General features: G+C 38.3%; 1 protein-coding gene across 1 annotated transcript in view; it reads right to left on the bottom strand.

Annotated features, from left to right (window-relative positions):
• Positions 1-15,017: 15,017 nt before the first annotated feature.
• The window catches only part of arhgef10la (Rho guanine nucleotide exchange factor (GEF) 10-like a), a 159,487-nt gene continuing 148,024 nt past the window's right edge, over positions 15,018-26,480 (bottom strand). The window contains exons 25-27 of the mRNA XM_060858048.1: positions 24,994-25,165; positions 16,957-17,079; positions 15,018-15,977 (exon numbers count right to left, since the gene is read on the bottom strand). Coding sequence (XP_060714031.1) covers positions 15,433-15,977; positions 16,957-17,079; positions 24,994-25,165 — 840 coding nt within the window. The 3' untranslated portion in view covers positions 15,018-15,432. The remainder of the gene's footprint in view (positions 15,978-16,956; positions 17,080-24,993; positions 25,166-26,480) is intronic.

Below are 26,480 nucleotides of genomic sequence, written 5' to 3'. Positions count from 1 at the left end.
ATAAATAAATATTATAAAAATGAAATGTACAATTTTATTTAAAAAATTGAAAAATTGTTTTGTTTACATTTCGATCTTTTTTTTGACATCCACAGCCGAGCAGAAGGGCCAAACGACATCCACAGCCAAGCAGAAGGGCCGAGCGATGTCCACAGCCGAGCAGAAGGGCCGAGCGACGTCCGCAGCCGAGCAGAAGGGCCGAGCGACGTCCACAGCCGAGCAGAAGGGCCGAGCGATGTCCACAGCCGAGCAGAAGGGCCGAGCGACGTCCGCAGCCGAGCAGAAGGGCCGAGCGATGTCCACAGCCGAGCAGAAGGGCCGAGCGACGTACGTCCGCAGCCGAGCAGAAGGGCCGAGCGACGTCCACAGCTGAGCAGAAGGGCTGAGCACAACCCCCGACACACCGCGGCCAGACCACGTCTCGAAGACCAGAATGGGAGGGAGGGAGGGTGGGCAGGCGGGAAAGATCCTCCGCCACAGGCCTGCAACACCCCCGCTTAACAGAAGTAAGGTGACGCCCTCCTCGGGGAACCGGGAATTGGAGCAACGTCCCCCACCTGAACAGGTGCGGGTCGATGCCACAGGGCACCAAAAAAAAGACAAAACCGGGATGGTGACATCCTCCGCAGAACAGAAGTGAGGCGACGTCCTTCACAGGGAACCGGAAGTGGAGAATAAAATGCAGAGCGATGCAGAAATGCAGTCACAGAAAAAAGAAAAAAGTCCAGGAAGACAGGAAGACTGGTAAACAGGAAGACTGGAAGAACAGTCCAGGAGGAGAAAAAAAAAATGCTCCCAATAAGCCGGTCCAGGCTGGAAGCTTCAAATAAGTAGGTTTAATAACTTCAATACATAAAACAGGAACAATGACGACAACTAAACAAGACAAAGGACGAGGGCACACTGACGATGATTCCATCGGCAACGCGGCACGGTTAAATAGACACGACGATGAACACATAGGGAACAGGTGTGCAGAGACGGGGAGAGGTAAACAAAGGCAGGGCAGACACGTGACACGGAACATAAACAGAAGCACATGGCCAAAAGTCCGGGCTGAACTGTAACACTCAGTAGCATGAGCAGCTCTAAGTCTTTTATCGTTTAACTATAACAGAGAGTAAAACAGCAATGTTAGTGCGGAACATCTGTTTATAGCTGCTATAATGAAATTGGTAACAGGAACCACCTGGTTCATAGATGTTCCACGCTGTTAAAATGAACTGTAAATGGCCATTAAATGGATTTAAATAAATATACAATGGTTAGAATTGGCAGTTGTTGGTAGAATGGAAAAAAAACACACAGGAAAAACACTTCAGGATGTTCTGTTAAAGGAAAAAAAAAGATTATTTTCGTAAAAAAAAAAAAAAAAAGGAAAGCCTGAAGTGAATCACGCCTTACTTAATAGATACAGGTTCCCAGAAAATGTATTCAAGTTCTAAAGAAAAGCCAATTTTTCTTGTTCCTGCTCTATTACGCCACTTTGACCTTGGCTGTGTGGATGTGACTTTTGTCTATCGGTATGCACGTCTCAGAGTATAGGAAGGAAAAGAGTACAGTAGATGAAAGAAAAAGCCAAGCTTAGATTAACATGCACTCAGTAGTGCAGTAGTTCAGGTGTGTGTGTTTGTGTGTGTGTTTCATGAAAGGAAAATAAATGGTAAGAAAGGAATGTGTCGTGTTTTTTGGACTAAGCCTCCAACCGGTGTGATTGCAGATTCTCAGAACAGAACAACAGCTACTGATTGTGGGTCCTTATGAAACAGAGTGAATTGAGCCAACTATATTTTTTCTGTTGATGTAGAATCTGGATGGAGCATTGTTGGAGTTGATTCTTGCTATTTATTTCAGAATTGCATGCTGGGAAGCCTACGTTCCAAAAAGATGCATGGGTGAGATGCTGCTGCCAAACTACCTTTTTTCTCAGCTACTCGACTTCTCATTTGGTTAGAGTAATGACCAGAACGATGGTGCAAAAAAAAAAGAGGCTGAATTCATGGTACGGCATAAAAGGGTGTTTTATCTTCTCTGCGGAGGTCCTGCGGGGATGGTATGAGTGCGTAACAAGTGATATATGAAGCGAAGGTCGTCCTTCATAGGCTTAAACATTATCATGAAATAAGCTGGGATGAAGGTCGAAGAAATAATAGTGCAAAGAAGCGCTGAGTTTATCTTTGGAAAGGTAAGCAGAAACATGCGAGATCTGCTTGCTTTCCATCTCCACTAAGTGCTGTTTTAAAGGCAAAATCCGACGTCAGGTTGTAGATAAATCGTTCAAGTCACAAAAATAAAGAGGGATTGCACACTTCAGGAGTTGTCGTTTAATAATAATAAAACCTCTGGAAAGCCTCCACAGTGACTGGACTGAGAGATAAATATTGCAGAAGATGGTAAGTAGCCTGTTTAACATGGCTCCAAGGAAGACTCTCTGCACAGCAAACTGCCGTGAAATTTTAATCCATTTTAATGGCAGTTAAATGAAAGATTTAGGAACTGTGAGAGCCTGTTCCAAGAGAGTCCTACAGTATGTACAAGTGAAAGTCCTGTCAATTAGATAAATGCAAATGGAGTCGAACAGCCTACGACTCATGTGGAAGCTGCAACATTTCACACTTCAACAGCCTCTGTCAATCACCAAGAAACTGGGGTATAATCCTCCCGCAAGCACAGCAGTCAATAATACGCTATAAATCACACCACACCGAACAAGACAACCTCTTTTTCATCATAACTATCTTCCCATGAGTCTAACATGTTGTGTTGGAAATATTCTAATTACCAACAAATTCAATAATCCAGTAGGGAAGATGTGAATTTTTAATGAACCCCAAGTTGCAGAAATGATGACAGATCACATCCATTATGTCAGCATGTCATAAAAGCTTTTTCTCACATGCACAAGAGTAAAATCCACCCCACCCCCCATTAACCTGAGAGTAAAAACCACCGAGTCCAACCCACACAATCCCTACACAAAATAACCTGAAAATAAAAACCACCCAATCAAATCCTCACAAGAGTATCAAACTCCACCCACACCCCAAAATAAAATGAGAGTAAAAACCAGCCGTTCTAAATCACACAAGATTAAAACTGTGTTTTACAAATAAGAGTACAAATAAGAGTGCAAATCACTTGCTATTATCTACATGAAACAAAAAACCATGAGAAAAAAATAAATAAATAAAATACCAGCCAATTAATTTTATATTTATTTTAATTTATAAAATTGTACAGGTTGTTGAAATGAATTAGTAGACATTTTAATTGGTTGTTGGGAAACAGTGATGATCACTGATTGGTTGTTGGGAAACAGTGACGATCACTGATTGGTTGTTGGGAAACAGTGACGATCACTGATTGGTTGTTGGGAAACAGTGACGATCACTGATTGGTTGTTGGTGAACAGTGATGATTAGTGATCAATTGTTGGAAAAACACTGGTGATTTGTGACTGTTTGTTGGGAAACCATGGTCATAATTGATTAGTCCTTGTGAAACTGTGGTGATCAGTGATTGGTTGTTGTGAAACAGTGATGATCAGCTATTGGTTGTTGGGAAACAGGCAAACACATCAAAAACTTTTTTATCCTGGCATAGAGCCATGAGTTCCGTGGCATTAGTATGATTAAGTTTTGTGTCGTATCTTTCTCTAATATTTGTTGTGCTCTTTTGTTGTTTGAGATTTAGAGAAGATTAGTGTGTTGTGGGTTATTGGGGGCCTCCTGGGGGCATTAAGGCAAACTCACCAATAAGGGAAATTTATGCACGACATCCCGAGAGGCTCCAGAACCGTTAGGTTTAATGGTTCCAGACTTGCTTTTCAGAGCCATGCACTGCAAAAAAAAAAGGTAGATTCAAATGTTCACCTTATCCCAAACACCAGAAATCATGAAAATTGAAAATAACTACAAATTCAGACCTGCCAAGCCTGAAGAGAAATAATAAGTAGTGCTGGGAAAAAGAAGAAGGGTAAAAAAGCAGTAAAATGCAAAGAAATGAACCTGGGAAATGCAGTAAACAATAAACATTTCTGATGTAGTGCTTTTACAAATTGGTGACATTTTTCATTTTCGTTTAACTTTATTGTCCACTCAAAAGACATTTTTTCTCTTTTGGCTGAAATCTGAACCTTCAGTGACTAACATGTTAGTGCATTCCTAATGAATAAAGTTACCCGACATTCAGTACACATGCTGGCTACGTTAATAGGAGAACCTGCACACCAGTTCATTCACACAATTATGCAGGCAGTCAATCATGTGGCAGATCGCTAGTTCTAAAATCATATAGCTTCAGATGGAGATTAGTGTTAATTTTGTCATCTATTTTTAATTTAGTCTTAGTCTTGTGCCAAATGTCCTTGTTAGTTTTAGTCATATTTAGTCATTCACATATCTTTTTTTTATTAGTCAAGTTTTAGTCGACTAAAAGTCTCGTCATTTTAGTCTAGTTTTAGTCAAAAGAAAACTCATGGTATCTTAGTCAAGTTTTAGTCGACTAAAAGTCTTTTAATTTTAGTCTAGTTTTAGTCAAAAAAGTGTTTCACATCTGTTTCACTCGAACTTGACTGCACATCACATTTGACTGCACACACTAAACGGCGCGAAGCCGCGAACTCATTGTGAATATTTTAAAGGCGTAACAGCTGATGAAAAAGCAGAGACAATTGTAGACGAAAATGAAGAGAGATTTTATCTTAGTTTTTATTTTATACAAAACATTTTCGTCTCGTCTTTTTTCGTCAACAATAATGCATGTTAATTTAGTCTGAGTCGGCGTTTTTGGACAGTGGTGCAGTCTTGTCATCGTCTCGTCTTAGTCATGAAAAAAAAGGTTGTTGACGAACATATTTCATCTCGTCTGACGAAATTAACACTAACGGAGATTCTCCCAGAGACTTTTGGACTGTGGCATGGCAACAAGATTTTACAGAGAGCTGGATGGAGTCTTTCAGCCCTGCTGAGATTTTCACTCACAACTAAAGCGTCTAGAGTAGAAACAAAAACCTGAAGATTTTAAGAAGAATGGACACACTGTTTTGAGATGACAAGAATGATGGTAACTTACATTTTTCATTTACAGCATTTTGGAATAGGGCCCTTGCTCAACGGCCCGGCAGAAAATGCTCGATGGACCTCTGATTCAAGTTTCTGATCAGTACACCGATGCATTAATCGGTAAGTTACCACATCAACATGCTTTTCATCCAGAGAAGCATCTCAGAATGCTAATCATCTTACGATCAGAAAAATATTGTCCAGTTTCAGTGAACTCCATCACCAATGCTTTTCCACATACAGATCATATCGTACTGTATATAGGACTGTACAAAGATGCTAAACATTTTTAGGTGCGGTCTGTATCACCATAGCAAGTAAATAATTATGAATAATATTTAAAAATGAACAGATCTTTTGCAATAACATTACAAACTGAAGCAGTTTCATTCTTGTAGAAATCAAGTGTCAAAATAGAAATAAGATAATCTATTTTTCATTTCCTCCCAGTCAAATTTACTACTCAGAGCATCCTAACTACGCATTTATTAGAAGCAGAGACACATGAACGCTGAGTAAGACTGATGGACAGCTACAGTAACTGACAGTCAGGATATTAGCTCAACCCTCCCCTGTTTAATTGTTAGCTTCCAGCTCTTTTGTTCCCGTTCGGTAGCTGATAGCTGACCATGTGCCACCTTCTTTTCTTTTACCGGCGCAGTTGCTGAATCCTGCGGAAATGAAAAGGTACGCAAATACAAAAGGGTGCTTTTATGAGGAGATAGATAAAAACACAAAAGGACCATCAGCCACATCCATGCAACGTGGCCCGGTTTAGCCTCGACCAAGCTTGCAAATCACACCTGAGACGGGATGGAAAAGAAACACCACTGAGACATTATGTGAGCAAAGCTGTGCCAGGCGATAGGCAAATATCTCCTGCAGTGGGGTTAATTGGCAAGAATATCTAGAAAGGTTGTGTTTTTTTTTTTTTGAAAAAAGCAAATTCTCACATAGCTGATGTTCGAGTCTATTTGTCAGGCGAAACGCTGGCGAGGCAATACAGCTCCTTGGGATTTGTTGTCTCCGGTGACGGGTGGGTGGATGAGTGCTCTGTGACAAACTGCGATTCAGCAGCGGCGTACAATCATGAGCTTATGTTCGGCAAAGAAAACGGCCGCTCCTCACCTCATTGCTCCCAGAGGCACACGTTCCTGACTGAGTCAGCTCGCCTGTCTCTACTCTCTCCGATTCATACGCCGTGTCTGTCCCTGGGGAGATATTTTTTTATTTTACGACATTTAGTCGGTGAAAAGCGTATAGCTTATGCAAATTGAAAATAAAAGAAACGATCGAAACATCTCTAAAGTTGTTTAGAGCTGCCATCCCACCTTCCTTGCATTTCACAGAGATATATGTAGCTTTGAATGAGCTGTCGGAAATTTTGATGGGATTCAAATCACAATAAAAGAACCATATAAGTGAGGGAAAAAAGTTTAATGGAGCTTGTTGATCACCTGTAACGGGGTTCTAGTAATAAAACCCAAATGTATGATTGCAGCTACTTGCCATTAGCTTGTAAATAAAAAGTCTACTGTAGTTAATTTTATACTCACTGAGCTAAAGCTTCATACCAACATAAGTGACGTGACATACAGCTAAGTATGGTGACCCATAATCAGAATTGGTTCTCTGCATTTAACACATCCAAAGTGCACAAACACAGCAGTGAACACACACACACACCGTGAACACACACCCGGAGCAGTGGGCAGCCATTTACAGTATGCTAAACCTCACAGGCAAAAACCTCACAGCATTTAGAAAGTAGTATTTTACCTGCTATAGTAAATAGTATGGAAGTGGGGCTCAAGAAGAGCAGTGGTGGCTCAAGAAGGGCAGTGGTGGCTTACAGTAAATAGGGCAGTGTGGGCTCAATAAGGGCAGTGGTGGCTTAAATAGGGCACTGGGGTTAAGGCTGAACGGCACGTTTGGCTAATGCACACTGTAAATGAACTTCGATGATCTCCATCACCTCTATGATCTGCGTGACAGACCTTCTTTTAAGTCAGGCAGTGGTGGCTCAAGTAGGGCAGTGGTGGCTTAAATAGAGCAGTGCGGCTCAAGTAAGGCAGTGGTGGATCAAGAAGGGCAATGTTGGCTCAATTAAGGCAGTGGGGGCTTAAGAAGGGCAATGTTGGCTCAATTAAGGCAGTGGGGGCTCAAGTAGGGCAGTGGGGGCTCAAGAAGGTCAGTGGGGGCTCAAGTAGGGCAGTGGGGCTCAAGTAGGGCAGTGGGGGCTCAAGATGGGCAGTGGGGGCTCAAGTAGGGCAGTGGGGGCTCAAGTAGGGCAGTGGGGGCTCAAGATGGGCAGTGGGGGCTCAAGTAGGGCAGTGGGGGCTCAAGATGGGCAGTGGTGGCACAAAAGGTCAGTGGCTCAAGCAGTTAAGGCTCTGGCTTGTTGCTTTGAAGATTGGGGCTCAAGCCCCAGCACTGCCAAGCTGCCACCGTTGGGCCCTTGAGCAAGGCCCTTAACCCTCCCTGCTCCAGGGGAGCTGTATCACGGCTGACCCAGTGCTCTGACGCCAATTTCCAAGGTTGGGATATGTGAAGAAAGAATTTCACTGTGCTGTAATGTCTATGTAACAAGCAAATACTTCTAGTAGTAGAAACTACACACTACCTTTTATGTGCATGTTTGAGACATCCTTTTTTCCCCCAATAAATGTAAAGTAATGTAACAATAAAAAATTGTTTATTCTAGGAAAGTGTTCTGAATTAGGAACAGAAGGACATCTCGGAACCATGACAAGCTGTGCTTTTTCAAAACAGCAACAAAAGAAAGATAGCATAATGATTAATACTCATATTTCTCATATTGCTGAATAACATAAGGAGAGAAATAAAACACTTTAGGATGTACAACTTCTGAAAGAAATATTCCACTCTAGGGTAGTAATAGTGACACTTCTTTATACCACAATATGTTTGGGAGTTACTGAGATTTACATACAAAGTTGTAGTGAATGTATTGCGAATATATCAAATCATCCCAGCTAGTTATGTTAAGTTAGTAGATGTGACAATAAACTAGCAAAAAGCAAAAATGGTACAAATCCATAGCAAAAACAACCAAAATCAATACAAAGCTATGACAGAAAAACAAAAACAAACCAAGGCTAAAAACTTCTAAGGGAAACAAATGCAAGAAAACATAAGTTAAAAAGAGAAGCTAATCAGATGAAATACAATTCACCTTAAGAAGATTAAAAAGATTATTGAGAGCACCCTCTGGAGGACTGGAGGAAATTGTCCTCAGGGGAGGTGACAGCTAGTTAGCTACATTAGCTAAGGTAGATAGTAGGTTAAAATATTTAGTCTAATCAGAGAACAATATGAGGTGAAATTGTAAATTTTTAATAATAATAATAATAATAATAATAATAATAATAATAATAATAATAATAATAATAATAAACATCGCTCCACTACATCTAAGGGGTTTAGTAAGATTGTTGAAAAAGATATTCCGTGACTTAACAGCTATGCGACTCATCTTTGTTTTAAAAGAAAATCGGTATAATTTTAAATGTAAAATATTTATATGTGTTTTGTGATGTCATTTTACTCCTCCTTCTACTGCTTATTTATTTTTGTTTGATTTTTTTTTTACATCTCACACATTTATTATGTTTGTATAGTGTCATTTTTTTTTTTGCTTCCAAGAGCTCATAGGTATTGATGGGTACCTGTATTAGTCAGAAGCAATGGCATAAGTTTGATTTTGACATTGGTGGGGACATAATTTATTTGTCATTGGTGGGGACATAATTTATTTGACATTGGTGGGGACATAATTTATTTGTCATTGGTGGGGACATAATTTATTTGTCATTGGTGGGGACATAATTTATTTGACATTGGTGGGGACAACATTCCCCGTATTTTGTGCATAAAACTGTTGTTATAAGAATACTTTCTTACTCACATACCGGTAGCTGCATAATAACGTTGCATATTGCTTCATACAACTGAATATAGCTGCAGCCTCCGACCTCAATACATTAGCGAGAAAGACAAAGCCAATCAAACAGTGACGTTGGTTAGAGAGGCAGGACTCAAAAAAGGCAAAGGCCAATCCTTTTAGAGAGGTGAGTTACAGAGGTGGGATTCATTGCAGGGGGTAGATCTGTTAACCGTTTGTGTTCCACAAGTTGCGCTATTTTTTACAGAATGCTGTTGTAAAATATTAATCTTATCTTATTTAATGATTCCTGGATAAATGTTAAATGAAATAAGTAAAAAAGCACAAGACACAGAAGGACATCAGTGGTTATATATAAATATATATATATGCTTGGTCGAATTATTGCTAGGGACAATTGAGTGTTCCCTGGATATTGTTAGGGACATGTCCCTACCGTCCCTACCCAAATCGACGCCCTTGGCCAGAAGTACACTTTAAAAATCTGGGGTCAAGACAAAGATTGTGAAGCGAGTGGTTTTTTTGTTGTTGTTTTTTAAATCTGGCAAAATTTTAGTTAGACATAAATAAAATGAAATAACAATCAATTAAATTAAAACAATCTGTTTCTTGTAGTGTCCCTCCATTTATGCAACAAGGTTATATTACAGTCCCTGCAGAATCTTTTCAAAATCAGGAGTTTTTTCAATTTTTTCAAAATAACAGCAGATTTTCTGCATTTCCTCTTGTGTGACATTAATGCAACACACATTCAGCCAAAACGTACTCATGTATAGGGCGTAAGTTCAGCTCTCACAGAAAGACATAAGATATGTGTCTTCACTGGTAGGGGTTTAAAAGAAGAACCCTGTGCATGTGATTTCACCAATTCAAGCGGTTTTCTGAAAAGAAAAAAAGAAAAAAAAAAACACACTTTGAAAAAAGTTTTGAAAAATTTACAAAATCAAAAATTTGTATGCAACAATAATAATAATTTAAAAAAATCTCCTGGAGAGGTCAATGTTAGCTTCAAGAATTATTATAATTCATACCATGATGTGTTTAGCTGTGAAATGTAGTATTCTTAGTATTTAAAAATATTTTAAAGTATTTTATTCATTAAAGAAGAAAAACTTTTTATCAGTTTGTGAAATGGAATAGAAATATCTTACCAACCCAGCTGAAGTTTATTATTTCTTAATAATATCACACCTCAAAGTGTTTTATTCTTCTTATACCACATGAATTTGCTAATTTCTATTTTATAATATTATATTTATGTTTAAGAAATAATAGTTTTTATTTATTAAAGAATCATCCTCATATATTTGCCTGCTAAATAAGTTTGTATTTTTCATTTTATTTCAGCATTATTTGTATCATTTCACTATATCTAGTATAACCACTAAATATGAATCTGAGTGTGATGTTAAAACAACAATTCTGTAAAACAATAAATTGATATGGAATTAGCAACATTTCAGAAAAAAATATGAGCAAATGTTTTGTTTTTAAATCTTTTTTTATCCGAAATAAATCCAAAAATAAAAGAAGCTTGCGGTGAAATTGGTTTGCCGTGTCCGCTGACGATCTCGCCTACAGTCGTAAAGGATTCGAAAGAAAGTGAAGTTTTACGTGGCGAACACAGACGATTGGATTGATGCACACAGTGAAACGTCCCGGTGCGGAAACAGGAAGTATAAACACTCTCGGATGGCTGCTCCAATCAAATTAATGGACCAGAATTAACTGTTGCATAAAAGAGCTATAAACAAAGGGTCCCTCAGCACTTCTGTTTTTTTTTTTTTTCTGTTGTGAATTCCTTGCTTTTGAAGACTTGTTTTATGTAGCTGAAAACTTAATGTTGCGGCTTTACTGGAGGCTCCTTTCATAAAAGATAGGAAAAAAGAACAATCTTATAAAAAACTTCACCATATCATCAACTAGAAAGTTTAGAAATTAGATAACACACATCTCGAATTCGAAATTAGTCTCTGTGACACAAATTTGAATTTTATTTGTCAAATACAACATATAATGTTACAAAAAATTTATATTTTACCAGAATTTGTGGAAAGAAATGTTTTTTTTTTTTTTTTTTTGGTGATAGAAGTGAATGAAAAATTTAGACATATTCAAAAAATAATACATTTTAATACAATCAGTTTAAATGTTTTTTTTTTAAGCTGATTTGGTCTATATATATATATATATATATATACGTATATATATATATATATATATATATATATATATACGTATATATATATATATATATATATATATATATATATATATATATATATATATATATATATATATATATATATATATATAAAGATTTTTTTTTTTTTTAATATCATTCCTGATTATTTCTCCTCCATCCTGTACAGATGTGAGCAGGAGATTAAACATAGGTATCTTCAGGTACAATTGACTTGTTCACAGTGTAGATAACATTTTTTTCCCTTTTTTTTTTTGAAATGCTGACCTTTTCAGCGCTCGTTCAGGGTTTCCCCTTGTGAGCCGTATCGTTTAATGCCTTCTACTTATTTTCAGCCTTTTACAGTGACTAGCACGTAAATCGCAGAGATTTGCCCCACTGAAGTGCAAGGTGGGATAAGAAAATGCCAAGCACCTAAAGCACCGGAATCTGACAGATCGGCAGGAATCGCTCAGGGAGTAATCAGCAGGAATGTGGGAATCTTGGCCTGAGAACTTCTGCTGCAATAGAGATCAAATAAAAACAAAGACAGACACCGAGTCCATGAGTTCTATTGAGTATAGACGTTTCTACAAACACAAGATTTCAAACGTATTTATTTGAACAAATCCTGAAATAAATCCGAGAACTGTAAGCTGTGTAAAATGTATTAACATAGACACAAGTATATAGTTAACCATAATTTACATCATCCTTTTAGTAAATACTGCTTCTCCATAAAATATTAGTTATACACATAATACATAATTCATAATTCATACTAAATGCTGCAGGAACGGAGCAGTACCAGGACTTCATGACACACCACTGTGCATTCTCGGTGCCGTCTACAACATTACAACACCTTTTCAAATACGACACATCTGACCGATCAAAAATTGAAAGAGTAATTTTTCCAGTGTTATTTTTTTTTAATTCTTCGCAGTTAACTTGGCACGGCTCGCACCTCTCCAGTAGACCTGGAGCGGCTCGGTGCTGGTGAAGATATTGCACAGTTCTATTTGCATGGCTCAGTAGCATCTGTAATGAAAGTTACTGTGGAAGGAGCTTAGGGCAAAACCGCATGAGGAAACGTCGTTCTAAAGCTTACATCATAAATCCTGACAAGAAAAGAAGAGAAGAATGTAGAAAGGAAAACACACCGTTCTCCCTTTTTATTCCAAATGATACAGTATCTGTATAGGAAATGATGCCACAGTGATGTGTTTCATGTAAACTGTTCTTTAGTGTTATTACATGAGAAAGCTAGTTTAGATGATTATACATTTACAACATTTGGCAGAAGCCCTTATACAGGGTGACTTTTTTTAAGATCTCATGAGATCTCTAGAGCTGGGATTTGAACTCATGACCTTCCTAGCATCAACCCAACACCATAACCTCTTAGCTACCACATAACATAGTTAAAAGTCATATCATTTTCCATGAATCCATATTTTGTTACAGCTAATGTTGTAGAATATTGGCCAAGCAAGTTATTTCATGTTGCTTAATTATTACAGCAGGTACAACAACCATTTGATTCTATCTGTATACTGGAAATAAGAAAAAAAAACAACTCACATCTTGTCATGATACTAGAGAAACAAGAATGCAAAAACTTCTCAGGACATGACCGAAACCATAGCATTGACACTGGAGACTCCTTTCTTAAATAAGTAATCAATTATCAACAAGTTTTGTCAAGTCTACTTCTTCTTCTTCTTCTTCTTCTTCTTCTTCTTCTTCTTATTATTATTATTATTATTATTATTATTATTATATTTAAATGATCTGGAGCTTCCACCAATCACGTCTCTTATTTGTTAACAATGTGTTACATACCATATTTAAACAACCACTTGTTATAAACCTGTGACCACTGGTGGGGGCATGTGGTAACATAGAGGTTAAGGCATTAGATTACCCCAGGTCAACCAAGGTGCCACAGCTGGGCCCTTGAGCAAGGCCCTTAACCCCCAACTCCTTAGATGTATAAAATGAGATAAAAATGTAAGTCGCTCTGGATAATGTACAGATGTTATAGCAAATTAATCAACACCAATCCGAGCTGAATATTCAATAAAGCTGTGCTATAAGATTCTATTTCACTTTCCTAAACTGATTAAAACATTGTTGATATGTGTGGGGTAAATACAATAAGAAGAAATCCCTCCTTTATTTTATTTTATTTTTTTTGAAGCAAATTAGATGTGCAAGGAGTAACACAAGTAGAAAATTCAATTGACTCCAATGATCTTCATGCAGATTTTCTTGAAGTCTATTGAAAAGGATTATTTTATTTTTTTTTATTACAGTTTAACTTTCCTCCACAGTACAGTACGTATGACATATTTGAATTCCACTTAAGGGTCTTTATGTCTTTATTGCTGACCTGACAGAAGAACTAAGAACTCGCAGGAAAAAAAAAGGGACTTCACGTTCCTAGCAATGAGGGTCTGAGAAATCTCTGAAAGCCTCCATACAGAAGAGACATGGAAACTCCTTTCAATTTGCCTGCTGCCCTTTTTGCTGATAGGATTTCATCAAACGCTGTGAAATAAAATAGACCCTTCAGTGATGCTCTAGCATGGCAAATTCCAAAGAAAATGATCCACCAGGGATGACCTGACTATGTGCCTTAAGGAAATATTGTGCATTTGAGCAGCACTGACCCATGATGAAACTGAAGCCAAATGCATTCACAGACACTAAAAGGATGATCTGAGGTTCCCTGTAGAGAGGAGAAGCTGTCGAAATGTTGAGCGTATACACACTGCATCACAGAGTACTGCACTCCCTACTACAGTAGTGGTATTGACCTGTGAAGACTTTATGCTTTTAATTTGACACGGTACTCAAAAAAGCATCCTGTGTCTTCAGGCCTCATCTTGACCTTGTCTGAGTTTGGGATGATGTTCCCTCTCGAGAGGAGAAGCTACACAAGCGGTACATAGTGAAATATAGCATGTATCATGGTCTCAAAATACTCTCAAAGCCACTGCGATGATGTGTAGATGTTATGATTCTACTTGAACTCACATTTATTCGGATAAATCGCTGGTACATCTGTGTGGGATTTTAAAACGTTTAAGTGTTTCGTGTTTCATGATGTGCAGGTTTTTCTATAAAGGTGAACTCTGTATCCTTCTCTCAGACACTTTCTTCACATAGACCATGAGCTATTAATACTGTTAAAAAAAAGGAGCTGCAAGACAATTGGTGTATTTGGAACAATCAAACGAGATAAACTGATATTTATATACTGAGCTTTAAAAAAATAGCAATGGAAAGGATTCCGTTCGATCCGAAAATGCAATCACAACTGTAAAATGTACCGTGTGGAGCAACATTCATTCATTCATTCATCTTCTACCGCTTATCCGAACTACCTCGGGTCACGGGGAGCCTGTGCCTATCTCAGGCGTCATCGGGCATCAAGGCAGGATACACCCTGGACGGAGTGCCAACCCATCACAGGGCGCACACACACTCTCATTCACTCACGCAATCACACACTACGGACAATTTTCCAGAGATGCCAATCAACCTACCATGCATGTCTTTGGACCGGGGGAGGAAACCGGAGTACCCGGAGGAAACCCCCGAGGCACGGGGAGAACATGCAAACTCCACACACACAAGGTGTATCGGGAATCGAACCCCCGACCCTGGAGGTGTGAGGCCAACGTGCTAACCACTAAGCCACCGTGCCCCCTTGCGGAGCAACAATAACTTTTTATTTTAGTTAAAGAATTAAACCCTGACTTGCATTGTGTTTTTTTCCATCACTGTGTTGCAGACATGCTACACTGAAATCTCAGTACTAAGCCTTACTCTTGCGATGGCTATAAATCAGGGGCTGAAAGCATCGCTTTTTCTTTTTTTTACTGCATTGATTGTTCAACACACAATCGATGTTTCTGAATTCCTACCCACATTAATGCAGGGGTGAATATCACTAAATTTTTGTACTACCGTCGTAACTAAAAGCAATTCAATTGGAGTAATTGAGTTCAGTTTCTTTCTTTCTTTCTTTCTTCCTTCCCTTTCTCTTTCTTTCTTTCTTTCTTTTCTTTCTTTTTTTCTTTCTTTTCAAAGCTGTGATTGCAGTTCACTTTGCCATGGAATCTAAACCATAAAAACCAAAGCCAAGACAGTTCCTCAACACAAAAGAAACTAAAACAGATTATTTCTTGGAAAGCCAAGATTTGTACAACTCACACAATCTTAGCATCCTGAAGAAACCTGGGCATCACATTTTATACGGTAAGTGGTAGTTGCCAAACCATAAGGGAACACTCAGACGATTCTGCCCTACCATCCGATGCACCCTCCCTAAGTCTTCTAAATCCTTTCCCTCCCGAGATGATGGCTGCAGACATGACCCTGTCCCTCCTGTGGCCGTCCTTCTCGCAAGGGCGTCCCCTGACCCACATGTCCGGATCGTCATCGAGTTCATATATAGAGCCGTCCTCGAGGCTGTGTTCTAAAGACTCTAACGATGAATTTGAGGACTCGTCACATCGAGCATTCAGTGGTTGTCCTGGTAAACCAATGGTGGAACGAACGCGGTATTGAAGAAGGACACTCCTCCGGTTTCCACGGCCTTCCGCGATTGAGGAGCCCCTACATTGCTGCACAGACTCCTGGGAGGAGGAGTCAGTTCTCTCCTCCCCTCCACAGGCCGAGTCGGGGGCTTCCACAACTGAATCTCGCTTCAGCAGATCTGGGGATAAAGTGCTCCTGATTGCCACCAGAAAGTCCACAGGACCACAGTGAGCGTTTAAAGAGGTCATCGCTTTGCCTGCAGAACATATTCATAACGTTAGCAAAAAAAAAATCATTAATTTAAGGTGGGTCTGTCAGCCATTTAAGGTTAGCAACATGCTTACATACAGTAACTAAACCAGTACTAGAAATACTGTATACACACATCTAAACTGCTTCATTCTGGTTCTGGTAAATGCAGAAATAAAACCTATCCTGGAAAAACTTGGTGCAATGCATGAACACAACCTGAACAGGATGTCAGTCTATTGTTCACACATTCACACACTCGTTCACATGTAGAGGCAATTTAGCACAGCCAATCAACCTACAGTACCAGCATGCTTTGGTGTGAGGTGGAAGGAAACTAGAGAACCAGGAGAAACCTCATGCAGAGCCAGGCAGAAGAGTGTGAAAGAACAGTGTGAAACTCCACACTGACAGTGACACAAGCTCAGGATCAAACTGAGGCTAAGCTAAAACCACAGCTTTGTAACTACCATACAAACAAGTCCTGACAGTACTTACACGGGTTACAATAGTAGTTATTTGTTCACGAAAGATTTAGTACAGTAGAATGTGATTTGGGACATAGACCCGTTGGTGTGGTAAGCAGAAAGTCTTACCATAAACACCTTACCTTACCTGTTTCCTAAACACTTAGATAGCTAACTGAACATTGTTGGCTTGTATTTTAGACTATTTCCTATTGTTCAATGTTTTGTGTGTTCTATGAATAATCCTATATATTTTTTTCTCTACCTCTGGATGCTTTGAGTATTGTATCATGCCATCCAGACCGTCTAATGCCCATCTGTCCTCAGTTGTTAATTAACACCATCATCCCCAATGTGCAGGGAAAGTGTATTTTCAAGCCTTTCTATTTTTACCATACTACTATATTCATTCTCAAAATTCTCAAGACATGTGGATAAGAAACCCACCAATTCTCACAACTCCAAGTACAGAAAACGTCCCTAAAATAGCTTCTGCACAAACAAGGGCCGCCTACATACCTGTTATTTTAGGGATGCCTTCCAGCTTGGGTACAGGCAGTGTTATGATGATGCCCTGAGCTGTTCCCACCCACAAGAAGCCCTGGCAAATCAACAGACTGGTGACCTTCACATTCTTCTGACCTGAAAAGAAAAAATAAATGAAATGCAGCTGATGAAAGAAAAAGCTGACGGCTTCATCGTGTGCAAGACAGCATTGTGGGTTCACACCACAGCAGGATGTTTTCAGTCTTTTGCGAAGAGTTACTTTTTTCTCTCGAGTTAAAAAAAAAAAAGGATCGAGAACAAAAAGGTGATTTTTATGTTTTTAAACAGACACTATATCCAAGGTAGTCAGCATTGGTGCTTTAAAGAGGATGGAAATGTTTCTCTCAGCTCCATACTTTCACTCAGTACTCAGATATGTGGGAGGATAAATAAATGGAAGCGCATATTTTTGAACAGTTACTTAAATATTAAACCTATGCTATATAATATAAACAGCTTATTCGTGGGATTGTGTGGTAGATGCTCTAAATCATAGGTCACTAACAGGCGGACCGCGGTCCGGGTCCGGACCCACGGCCAAAACAAAAGGTTATGATTTAAAACTTGACGAAGCGCTTCTATTTTATCTAGCACAGCTTTTGCAATATTTACGGTAAAGGTAGTGGAAACGCACAGACCAATTGCATGCGAGTTAAGCCATCCCACGTGATACCACTCAGCCAATCAAGTCTGTGCATTACTGAAGTAAACACTGCGACTCAACAGTACAAGACAGATGAGAGAGAAAAGTTAGTAAAGAAAAAGTTAGAAATACCCTGACCCAAGGGACACAAATCCTAAAGTTAGAAAAAAGTTAGAGTAAAGTTACACATGAAAGAAAGATAATGATACATGTAGAAAACAAAGGGAGAGAAACAGACGAGTGAGACGGAGAAAGGGAGCGAAACAGACGAGTGAGACGGAGAAAGAAAGAATAAAGAATAAATGGCGCTCTAGAAATTATGATCTTCTGGACCTTTGCTTCAAGAAATGTTCTCTTACTGGACCTCTTTCAATTTTAGTTGAATACCTCTGGTCTAAATGGTCTAAGTTACAGATTTAAAAAATGTTCATTTACAATAATTTCAATATTATTGGTTATTATCGAATAACGTACACGGTGATGGTATTCTATAGTAGACGTTCGTGTAAAGTTTACGGACGGGGTCTCCATTAGTGCTTTGTATCACTGATCATGTTTTCTGCCACTTGAAAGATTTCAGGACAGAAGACTTTATTTTGGGGTGGTATCAGTATCTCTGTTTCAAACTGGCACTGGCCTGTACCACACCACCTAATTGTTGATTATTTTCCTATAATAAAAGGCGCAAGAGTGTTTTATTTAAACTCTGTGCACTCTGACCACGTCATGAAAAGTAGGCATCGATGATATCAAGTAGAATTGACGACGAACTTCCTGCACATGCGAGGTCTCGATTTGAAAGCCTAGCACTTGGTTGTCCCTATTTTAAACTAGCATTTTTTTTTCTTCTGTTTGTTTAAAAAAAATCTTCTATATTTCCTCCTTACAGGGTTTTAGACCCATGATATCCTTACATCTGTGACCTAGAGAATCGGTATTGATGAATTCATTCATAGAGACTTCAAAGCACTTTTGTACGTCGCTCTGGAAACCGAGTTTGCCAAGTGGCGTAAATGTAAATACCGCAATAAAAAAGGCTTGCTACTGTAAGTCCATGATTTATTTTACTGAAAGAAAACAGCTATTATATCCCTTAGAGGACGATATGCTCGATACACGGCGTGAAGCTATTTAAAGTCCCACTTGGGTAGAATCTCTGGAAACCATTGCAGATGTTGTGCTAATAATTAATTCATCAACCATCCTAGACTAGCGAGGACTTGTGGAACTTGAAGGCCATTGATCTGTAATAACCACATGAGTCTTTTTCATCTCCTGGCTCACATATTCAAAGAGAATTAAGATGCTCCCCAGCCTCAACACCCCATGAGACAGAAGAAACAACAGAAGTTCATTTTAGCACTAGCGCTGGTCGACTATGATCGTTTCTTTATTCGTGGCTTGGCATATTTCAGCACAAGTAAGAAAAGAAGACATTTTGACCGACACTAGTTTCGTCTTCTCCAAGTGTCTTATTAAATCTAGCAGAATCTTTGATCCAAAAGTTCTGGCATTTTTTTTTTTCTTGCCATGTTATAGCATTCCTTTTTTATTTTTTTATTCTTTTTTTTTTCTGCAGAATCTTGACAGGAAATGGCTGCGGCAGAAGACCTGCTGATAGTTATTCACTCTGGCTAGTTGCCAAAGTCTGATTTACTCCCTTGTTTTTTCTCCTTCTCACAGTCCATGTGATTATCATTGCTTTTGACAAGCCACAAAACATGTTTCCACTGCCTAAAATTAGACGTAACCGGCAAGTAAAAATAAACAGTGTTAGAATGTCTAAAAAGAGAGTTACTGAGCCTAGGTGAGGTGTCACTTTTTTTTTTTTCCATTCTCAACCAATTCAGATTTCGTTTTATTTAAAATGGACTACATGGGAAGCTGAATTAAGGTTTTAAATCCAAAACGTCTGAGATCTGGACATTTGACTCATATTTAAATGTTCATTTACAAATCTCCTGTTAATTCTGAAGTGATCATCATCTTCATCATCATCATCATCATCATCATCCTCATCACAGGGCTCAAACACATGAATACCGAATGGTAGTTGGTGCAGTCCAGGTGAAATCACTTGGCTTGACCTGTGGGGAAATTCAAACTAGAGCTAGAATAGCGGTTTATCTTGTTGTTCTTTTCACTAATATTGGATATTCAGGACAAAGCGTTTCACTACATGATTGAATATGTGACAAATAAAATTTGAATTAGAATAGAAAAAGCCTTTATTTTTGTCACGTATACATCAACACAGTGAAAATCTTTCTCCAATTATCCCAACTTTGGCTCTGATTCCAACATCCTGGTGCATTACATTGCACTACTGAACAACATCAAATCTCAAAGTACAATAAAAGTGACCTGTTAAACATCTTACGCATTAAACCATACATACTTTATTCAATAATATATTTTCAGAATAAAGCAAAACTTTTTCACACCGAATCAAGCGAAACCTTCTCATTTTGGTAACTGTATTAATATAATATATATTAATACAGTATATTAATATAAATTAGTACAAAATTAAAATTAAAAACAATTTCTCGACCTAAGATATAGTAAGGATACACTGGGATCAAGCTTCAGTGCCTTGTAGTCATAAGCCAGAGACATAAAAGGGCTCAATAACTCCAGTAGAAACGACAAAATTCGTACTTTTCTACGAATGTATGTTGGTAATTCTGCGGGATAAACTCACTTCCTGTTCAAACAAAGTGCTCAATAAAGTCGGTTTAAGATTTGGTCTGGTCTATGCTAACTTACATGATTAGCTGGATTTCACTAAATATAATGTTTAATTGTCAAATCTGATCTTTATTGGCTGATTTCTAGTGAATATTTTCACCTGCGTGATGCTAACTGTTATTACAAACTTTTGCTAATCTTCACAACAACAGTGTAGGAGTCGTCTACGATTTTGAATAGAACGTTATAATTTAAACCTACAAGGTCTATTTTTGTGTTAAAGCATGTATATAAATATAATATGATTTGGGTCAGATATGGGTCGTGTGCATCGGGACACACGTCGTACAAAAGTGACGATGCGGCACACGGACGTTATGACTACTCTGAAACCGCGAGTCTCTTCAGCTCCACTTACGTAATCAATGTTCAAACAAGCTTCTACCACTGAAAGTGAAGTGTAAAAAAACACACACCGGGTGGGCCGGTAAATATTTTATATATCAGAAAACAGAAAACACAGCGAGGAAGCTTGTTTGTGCCATCTAGGAGAAATAAAATGAATTAAAGATGAATACAAGGCATAAAGAAAGGATGAATTAACAAAAGGAAAAATTGGGCATGGTGCAAAGGAAAGAAGACACACACACACACACACACACACACACACACACAAACATGCAAGGGGCAAAACTGGCATATTACCAATGTGCCAGGGCTGCTGGAGTAAAGACAAGAGTGTTTCCATAGCAACCTTGGGAATGGAAAGCTTTGTCTCTGGTATTGTGCCTTCCTCCCTTCCACACTTCCTTCATGTCTTTTCCTTTTTACTACTTCCTGCCACTAACCCCATGGCTCCATCAATGCGTTATGGAGTCTTAAGATAGCTACTTATTCATTGACGATCCTCCGAGACTCAGGCAGCAGAATCCAAACAACTGAACCCGCTTTCATGCGGAGGACCGAATCTCTGTTCATAGCTATTGTACAATAGAACCAGGGGATGAAAACCCTGTCAAAATCAGAATGTAGTCTTCTTGATAACTTGTTTAATGAAGATTCCGTGCATGGATAATGACTTTAAGACTCCTATTTGTAGAGGCAGTGAGATCCAGCCTTTCTCTACACCTGAATGTACTGTAGTAGTTAGTCCAGATAAATAATTAACACTAAATGCAAATCAAGCTGACAGCATTGACCTTTAATGACCTCTACGAGATCTACGAGATCTACGACTCGACCTTCCGCCGAAGTCTGACTGACTTTTTTTTTCTATTTTGCCTTTAAAAAAATAGAAAAATACAAGTATTAAGTTGAGTCAAAGAAACTTTTCAATTCTAAACAGAAAACCACTTCGCTACCATTTAAAGGTCTTAAGTTCTGCCCAATTAATTGCCAGTTGAATGGAGCTCAATTTATTTTCATATGAGTAAGATAATAAGACTCTCTCCTTTTTTTTTTTTAAACTATTGTACACGTTTTTTTTTCGTTTAAAGAAAAATCTTAATAATGAACTTATAAAACTAATTGACTTTAGCTGTACAGCATTAAAACGGATGACGGAGTTAAATTTAAATCTTTCCAAAATACATTGAGGCTTTGTAGGATTTCACTGTATAACGTATTTTATACCTTCTTTTTGTTTTATTTTGTGCGACTAAGAAGCTCTTACACAGCCAAAAACGTTAACATATATTTATATCGTATCGCGACTTATATTTCCCATGAAGAAGAGTAAATAAATAAAGGAAAATTCACCTGATATGCTTTAACCATTTATGTCCAAAAAAAAAAAAAAAAAGATTGTTTCTTTTTTTTCCACATGAACCTGGAGAATATTATTCACTCACTCACTCATTTTCTAACGCTTATCCGAACTACCTTGGGTCAGACGTTGGGTCAGGCTATCTCAGGCGTCATCGGGCATCAAGGCAGGATACACCCTGGACGGAGTGCCAACCCATGACAGGGCACACACACACACTCTCATTCACTCACGCAATCACACACTATGGACAATTTTCCAGAGATGCCAATCAACCTACCATGCATGTCTTTGGACCGGGGGAGGAAACCGGAGTACCCGGAGGAAACCCCCGAGGAGAACATGCAAACTCCACACACACAAGGCGGAGGCGGGAATCGAACCCCCAACCCTGGAGGTGTGAGGCGAACGTGCTAACCTCTAAGCCACCATGACCCCCCTGGAGAATATTAATCAAACAAAAATATTAATCATGCACATAAAAGCTAAAAATGAGCTATTTAGCATTATAATAGACAGAACAAGAACAAAGATTTTAGCTTGATTGTTTTTCCTTTTTATTCATCACAACTGTGACTCATGAGCAGTAATATATCCTTCATCCCAACGCAAAGAAAGGAAAATATACAATAAAGTTTCACATCACATACGTCATTTCCTTTCATTGGTTTGATTATGTTTTATATAACTATATTTAAGAATAGAACAATATTTTATAAAACAATATTTATGAATCCTAGTGCTATATGATCAAAGGCTTTGGAGAAAAAAAAAACCATTACGTTTTCTATTTTCCAGAAAACCTCGATCCAGATGTCACATATACCAAACATTACAAAGCAAGAAATTGAAAAAAAATGTAAAATAAATAAATAAATGCTTCTGATCATTTGCTGTAGTAGAACAAATTAAGAGAAGCTAAATGTTTCTGTCGAAACTGGATGGACTCGCTTCTCTATTGCGTATTGAAGAGCAGTCAAATATGTATCTTGAGTTATTTTTTTCTTCTGACAAAAACAAAACAAAAAAAAAACAGCTATTTACCTTTATACTATTTAGAAAGCAGAATGGACAACCATGGCTTTTTGGACCAGGATGACGCTCAGCATGAAAGCATTCGCATGGTTTTCTGAATAGCTGAAGTCCCATTTAATATTTTTCCGTCTGCTTGCAAACACATCTGAGTGCTTTTTCAACAGGAATTTATTTATTTATTTTTCCAAAGTACATACTCCCTCAAAGTACGGTTCTCTGAGGGAAAATTTCACCGAACATCCAAACATTTCTTCAACAGCTGGTCAGCAACAGACTATAATAAGATTAGGTCTACGTTGATACGTACGTAGAAGCAACTCTCCTAGTCCCGACATCCTGTGAGCTATTTAATCAGCTACTTTCCTCACCGGTGATAAAAAATAATGTTCACTACATTAAGAAAATGATTGTTTATCGGTCCTAATTTGTTGCTTATCTGAACAAAACAAATGAAACTATAAAATAAATTGGGGAAAAGAAAAACAGGGAAAATAATCAGCAAATGAATTAAAAGGTGTAGTGAGACCTCATATGACGAGAACTTACTGCTGTCGACTTGAAGTTGATTATTTGAGATGTAGTAGATGTGATAGATGGCTTATGTGGGATGTGGTAGCTCAGTCTTGGAATTACAGCTCGGAAGGTTGCGAGTTCGAACCCGAGAACCACCGAGCTGCCACTTCTGGGCCCTTGAGCAAGGCCCTTAATCCTCAATTACTCGGTTGCATAAAATCCATGTTGCTCTGGATAAAGATGTCTGACAAATGCTGTAACAGCACATCCTGAAGTTTATTCCTCTCACACCAGAGCACACTTTGAGAATCTTATACACTTCCAAACTGTCCATCATCAACACACAGGAGCGAAGGAGTACGAGCAGATATTTCCGGGCCTTTTTGAATAAAACGGACTCTCAGTCTGAGATTAAAAGGTCGGGCCTCATCTGAGGGAGAAGATAGCGGAGAGATCGCACCGTCAGACGGAACACTTTCATCTGAGATGTTCTGAATAAATCGCTGACAATTGCTAAGCTGTTATACGATTACAGCCATTTTTGGCTTTGCTTAAAAGTAAACGCTTGTACGATGTACTCGGCTCAGATTTTCTACCTTACTCCCTAAGAAAAGGCTTTGTCTGCAGAGAAAAGATCCTCCGGCTGTGAAGAAGGGTCAGAGAAGATTGATCAGAAAGTAAGGCGTTGATTAATTTTATATTATATCGTCCCTGTAGGTCCCTGGTTGCAAAGCAAATCACAGGTTTATACTAATGCATTCCTTCAAACACGCTGTCATTTCTATAGTAACGAATCATTCACAGGGACTTGAATGTGAGGCGGATGGAAGAATTTACGCTTTGCGGATTCTATGCAGATTGATGTAGCATGCGAGGAATAAAAGATTTCAGGAACATGCTGTTATTGGAAAATATTCAACTTTGTACTGGCCACTCTTTTACCGTTAACGGTACACCAGTGAGAACTTTATTTCTTACCAAGCTATAAAACTTATATATAATTCATACTGTTTTTTTTTTTTAATATATAATTACTTTGTTTTGATGCTTAAAAAAAAAAAAGCCTAATTTTAGAACATTTATAATGTAGTAAAAGCTCTAAGGGTCATAGGATATGAGCTCCGAGATAGATGATTAGATAGCATCCAGTCGTCTCTTACATTTTTAAGAGTGTAATAAAATAAACAGAGAAAGAAATAAATAAAAAATCAAGTCTGAGGCTGAACAGCAGTAGCCTCTAACACTCAGTATGGGTTTGTTTTTGCCTTCATTTTCTATTTGCACAGCAGGAAGATTCTTTTAACTTATTATTATTATTATTATTATTATGGATATGGTTATTATATCTGCGTAATCTACTCACTTGAACTGTGGAACAAGGAGCGTGTGGAGATGTTGATCTCTTGGAGATGTTCCAGAGTTTCTGTGTGGAACAAGCGAATGCAGGAACCTTCAGAAAACGCCATCCACACCCCTCCTCCGGCTCGTACCATGTGAGCGACGCTCACCGTCGGATCCTGGTGGACTTCAAACCTCTGAGAAAAAAATAACGATCGAGGTCAGGGTATCCCGTATTCATCAAGATTGTGAGAATGATCTCAGAGAGCTCCTAAATTTAGCTGAAACATTTCTAACTGGGAATCTTATCTTAAAAGTTATTCGGGATCTCAGATCAACTCTAAACAAGGAAAATACAACAACTTTTATCTTAGAGAGGAGGCGGGGCTAAACCCTGTTAATAGGTATGACACATTCTTTTGAAGACTGTGATTGGTTGTCCAATAAAAAATATATATGAGTGCTTTTAAAATCTGGTTTATTACTGTATAAACCTTCACTTTGTCTCTATGTTAAGATATTTGAGACTATGTCGTGTAAGGATTACGTTCGTGAGCGATCATATTACAGATGTTCTAACATCTGTATGTTACAAATGTAATAACTGTAATGTAAATATAAATGTAAACATTTAAATGACAAATGACATTGTAGACGTGCGAAGGGCGTGTGCCGATTTTGTGCTGTTCCCATCGGAGCTCCAGTCGCCAGGCCGCTACTGCCACTGTCTTTAGCTCTGTGAGCGTGGCGCACACTTGAGGGGAACCTCTTGCCGTCAGACTTTATGCTGACGACCTGCTGTAGTTAACTTAGCTCCGTGTGTGTCTTGATGTCCAGCCGTTGCTGATAAGCTGTGTCTTTTTGGTTTAATTTGTATTTTCTCTTCCTGGTTGTTCTGTGTGTTTGTTTGTTAAAAGTGTGTGTTCGTGAATTGTTTCTGTTGTAACATATACAGTAGTTGCCTGTGACGCGTGAGTGCAGCGGAATTAATAAACTGTCCGGTCGACTCGCGTGTCCTTTTATGTTACTTGCCCCCTTCTTTAATGAGCACTTTGAAAGTGGGAGTCGTAAGATTATTAACTCACTATGATTATTAAATATTGTGCACAATACATTTCTTTTCCCTCTTCACCTTTAGTCCATTTTCTCCTCTGATAAAGAAACTCTTAAGCCTCTTAAAAGTCCTTCTTACTTCTTTTTGACCTTAAGAGCTCTTTTATGATTATATAAAATATATAATTTTATTTCTAAATATGTTGTTTCATCTGTATTTTGCTTGGACATTGTGTGTTTAGGATATCACTGATTGGCTGCAGCTCCAAAAATCAGCTCCATCTTTGCTTTTTTTTTCATACAATTTGTGTCGTTTGACAAATTCCAAAATAATCAGCTTTAGAACTTTGGTTAACAGGAATTCATCTGATGTATCTGCCAAAATAATGAAACCTGCTACAGCCATCTTTTGATCACTGAAACAAAAAGAGAAGCTAATCCCTGCTAGGACATTTTACC

This window comes from Tachysurus vachellii, chromosome 22 (assembly GCF_030014155.1).
Source record: "Tachysurus vachellii isolate PV-2020 chromosome 22, HZAU_Pvac_v1, whole genome shotgun sequence".
Taxonomy (NCBI): Eukaryota; Metazoa; Chordata; class Actinopteri; order Siluriformes; family Bagridae; genus Tachysurus; species Tachysurus vachellii.
The sequence above is the reverse complement of the archived record's forward strand: the minus strand, read 5'-3'. Positions and strand labels throughout refer to the sequence as shown.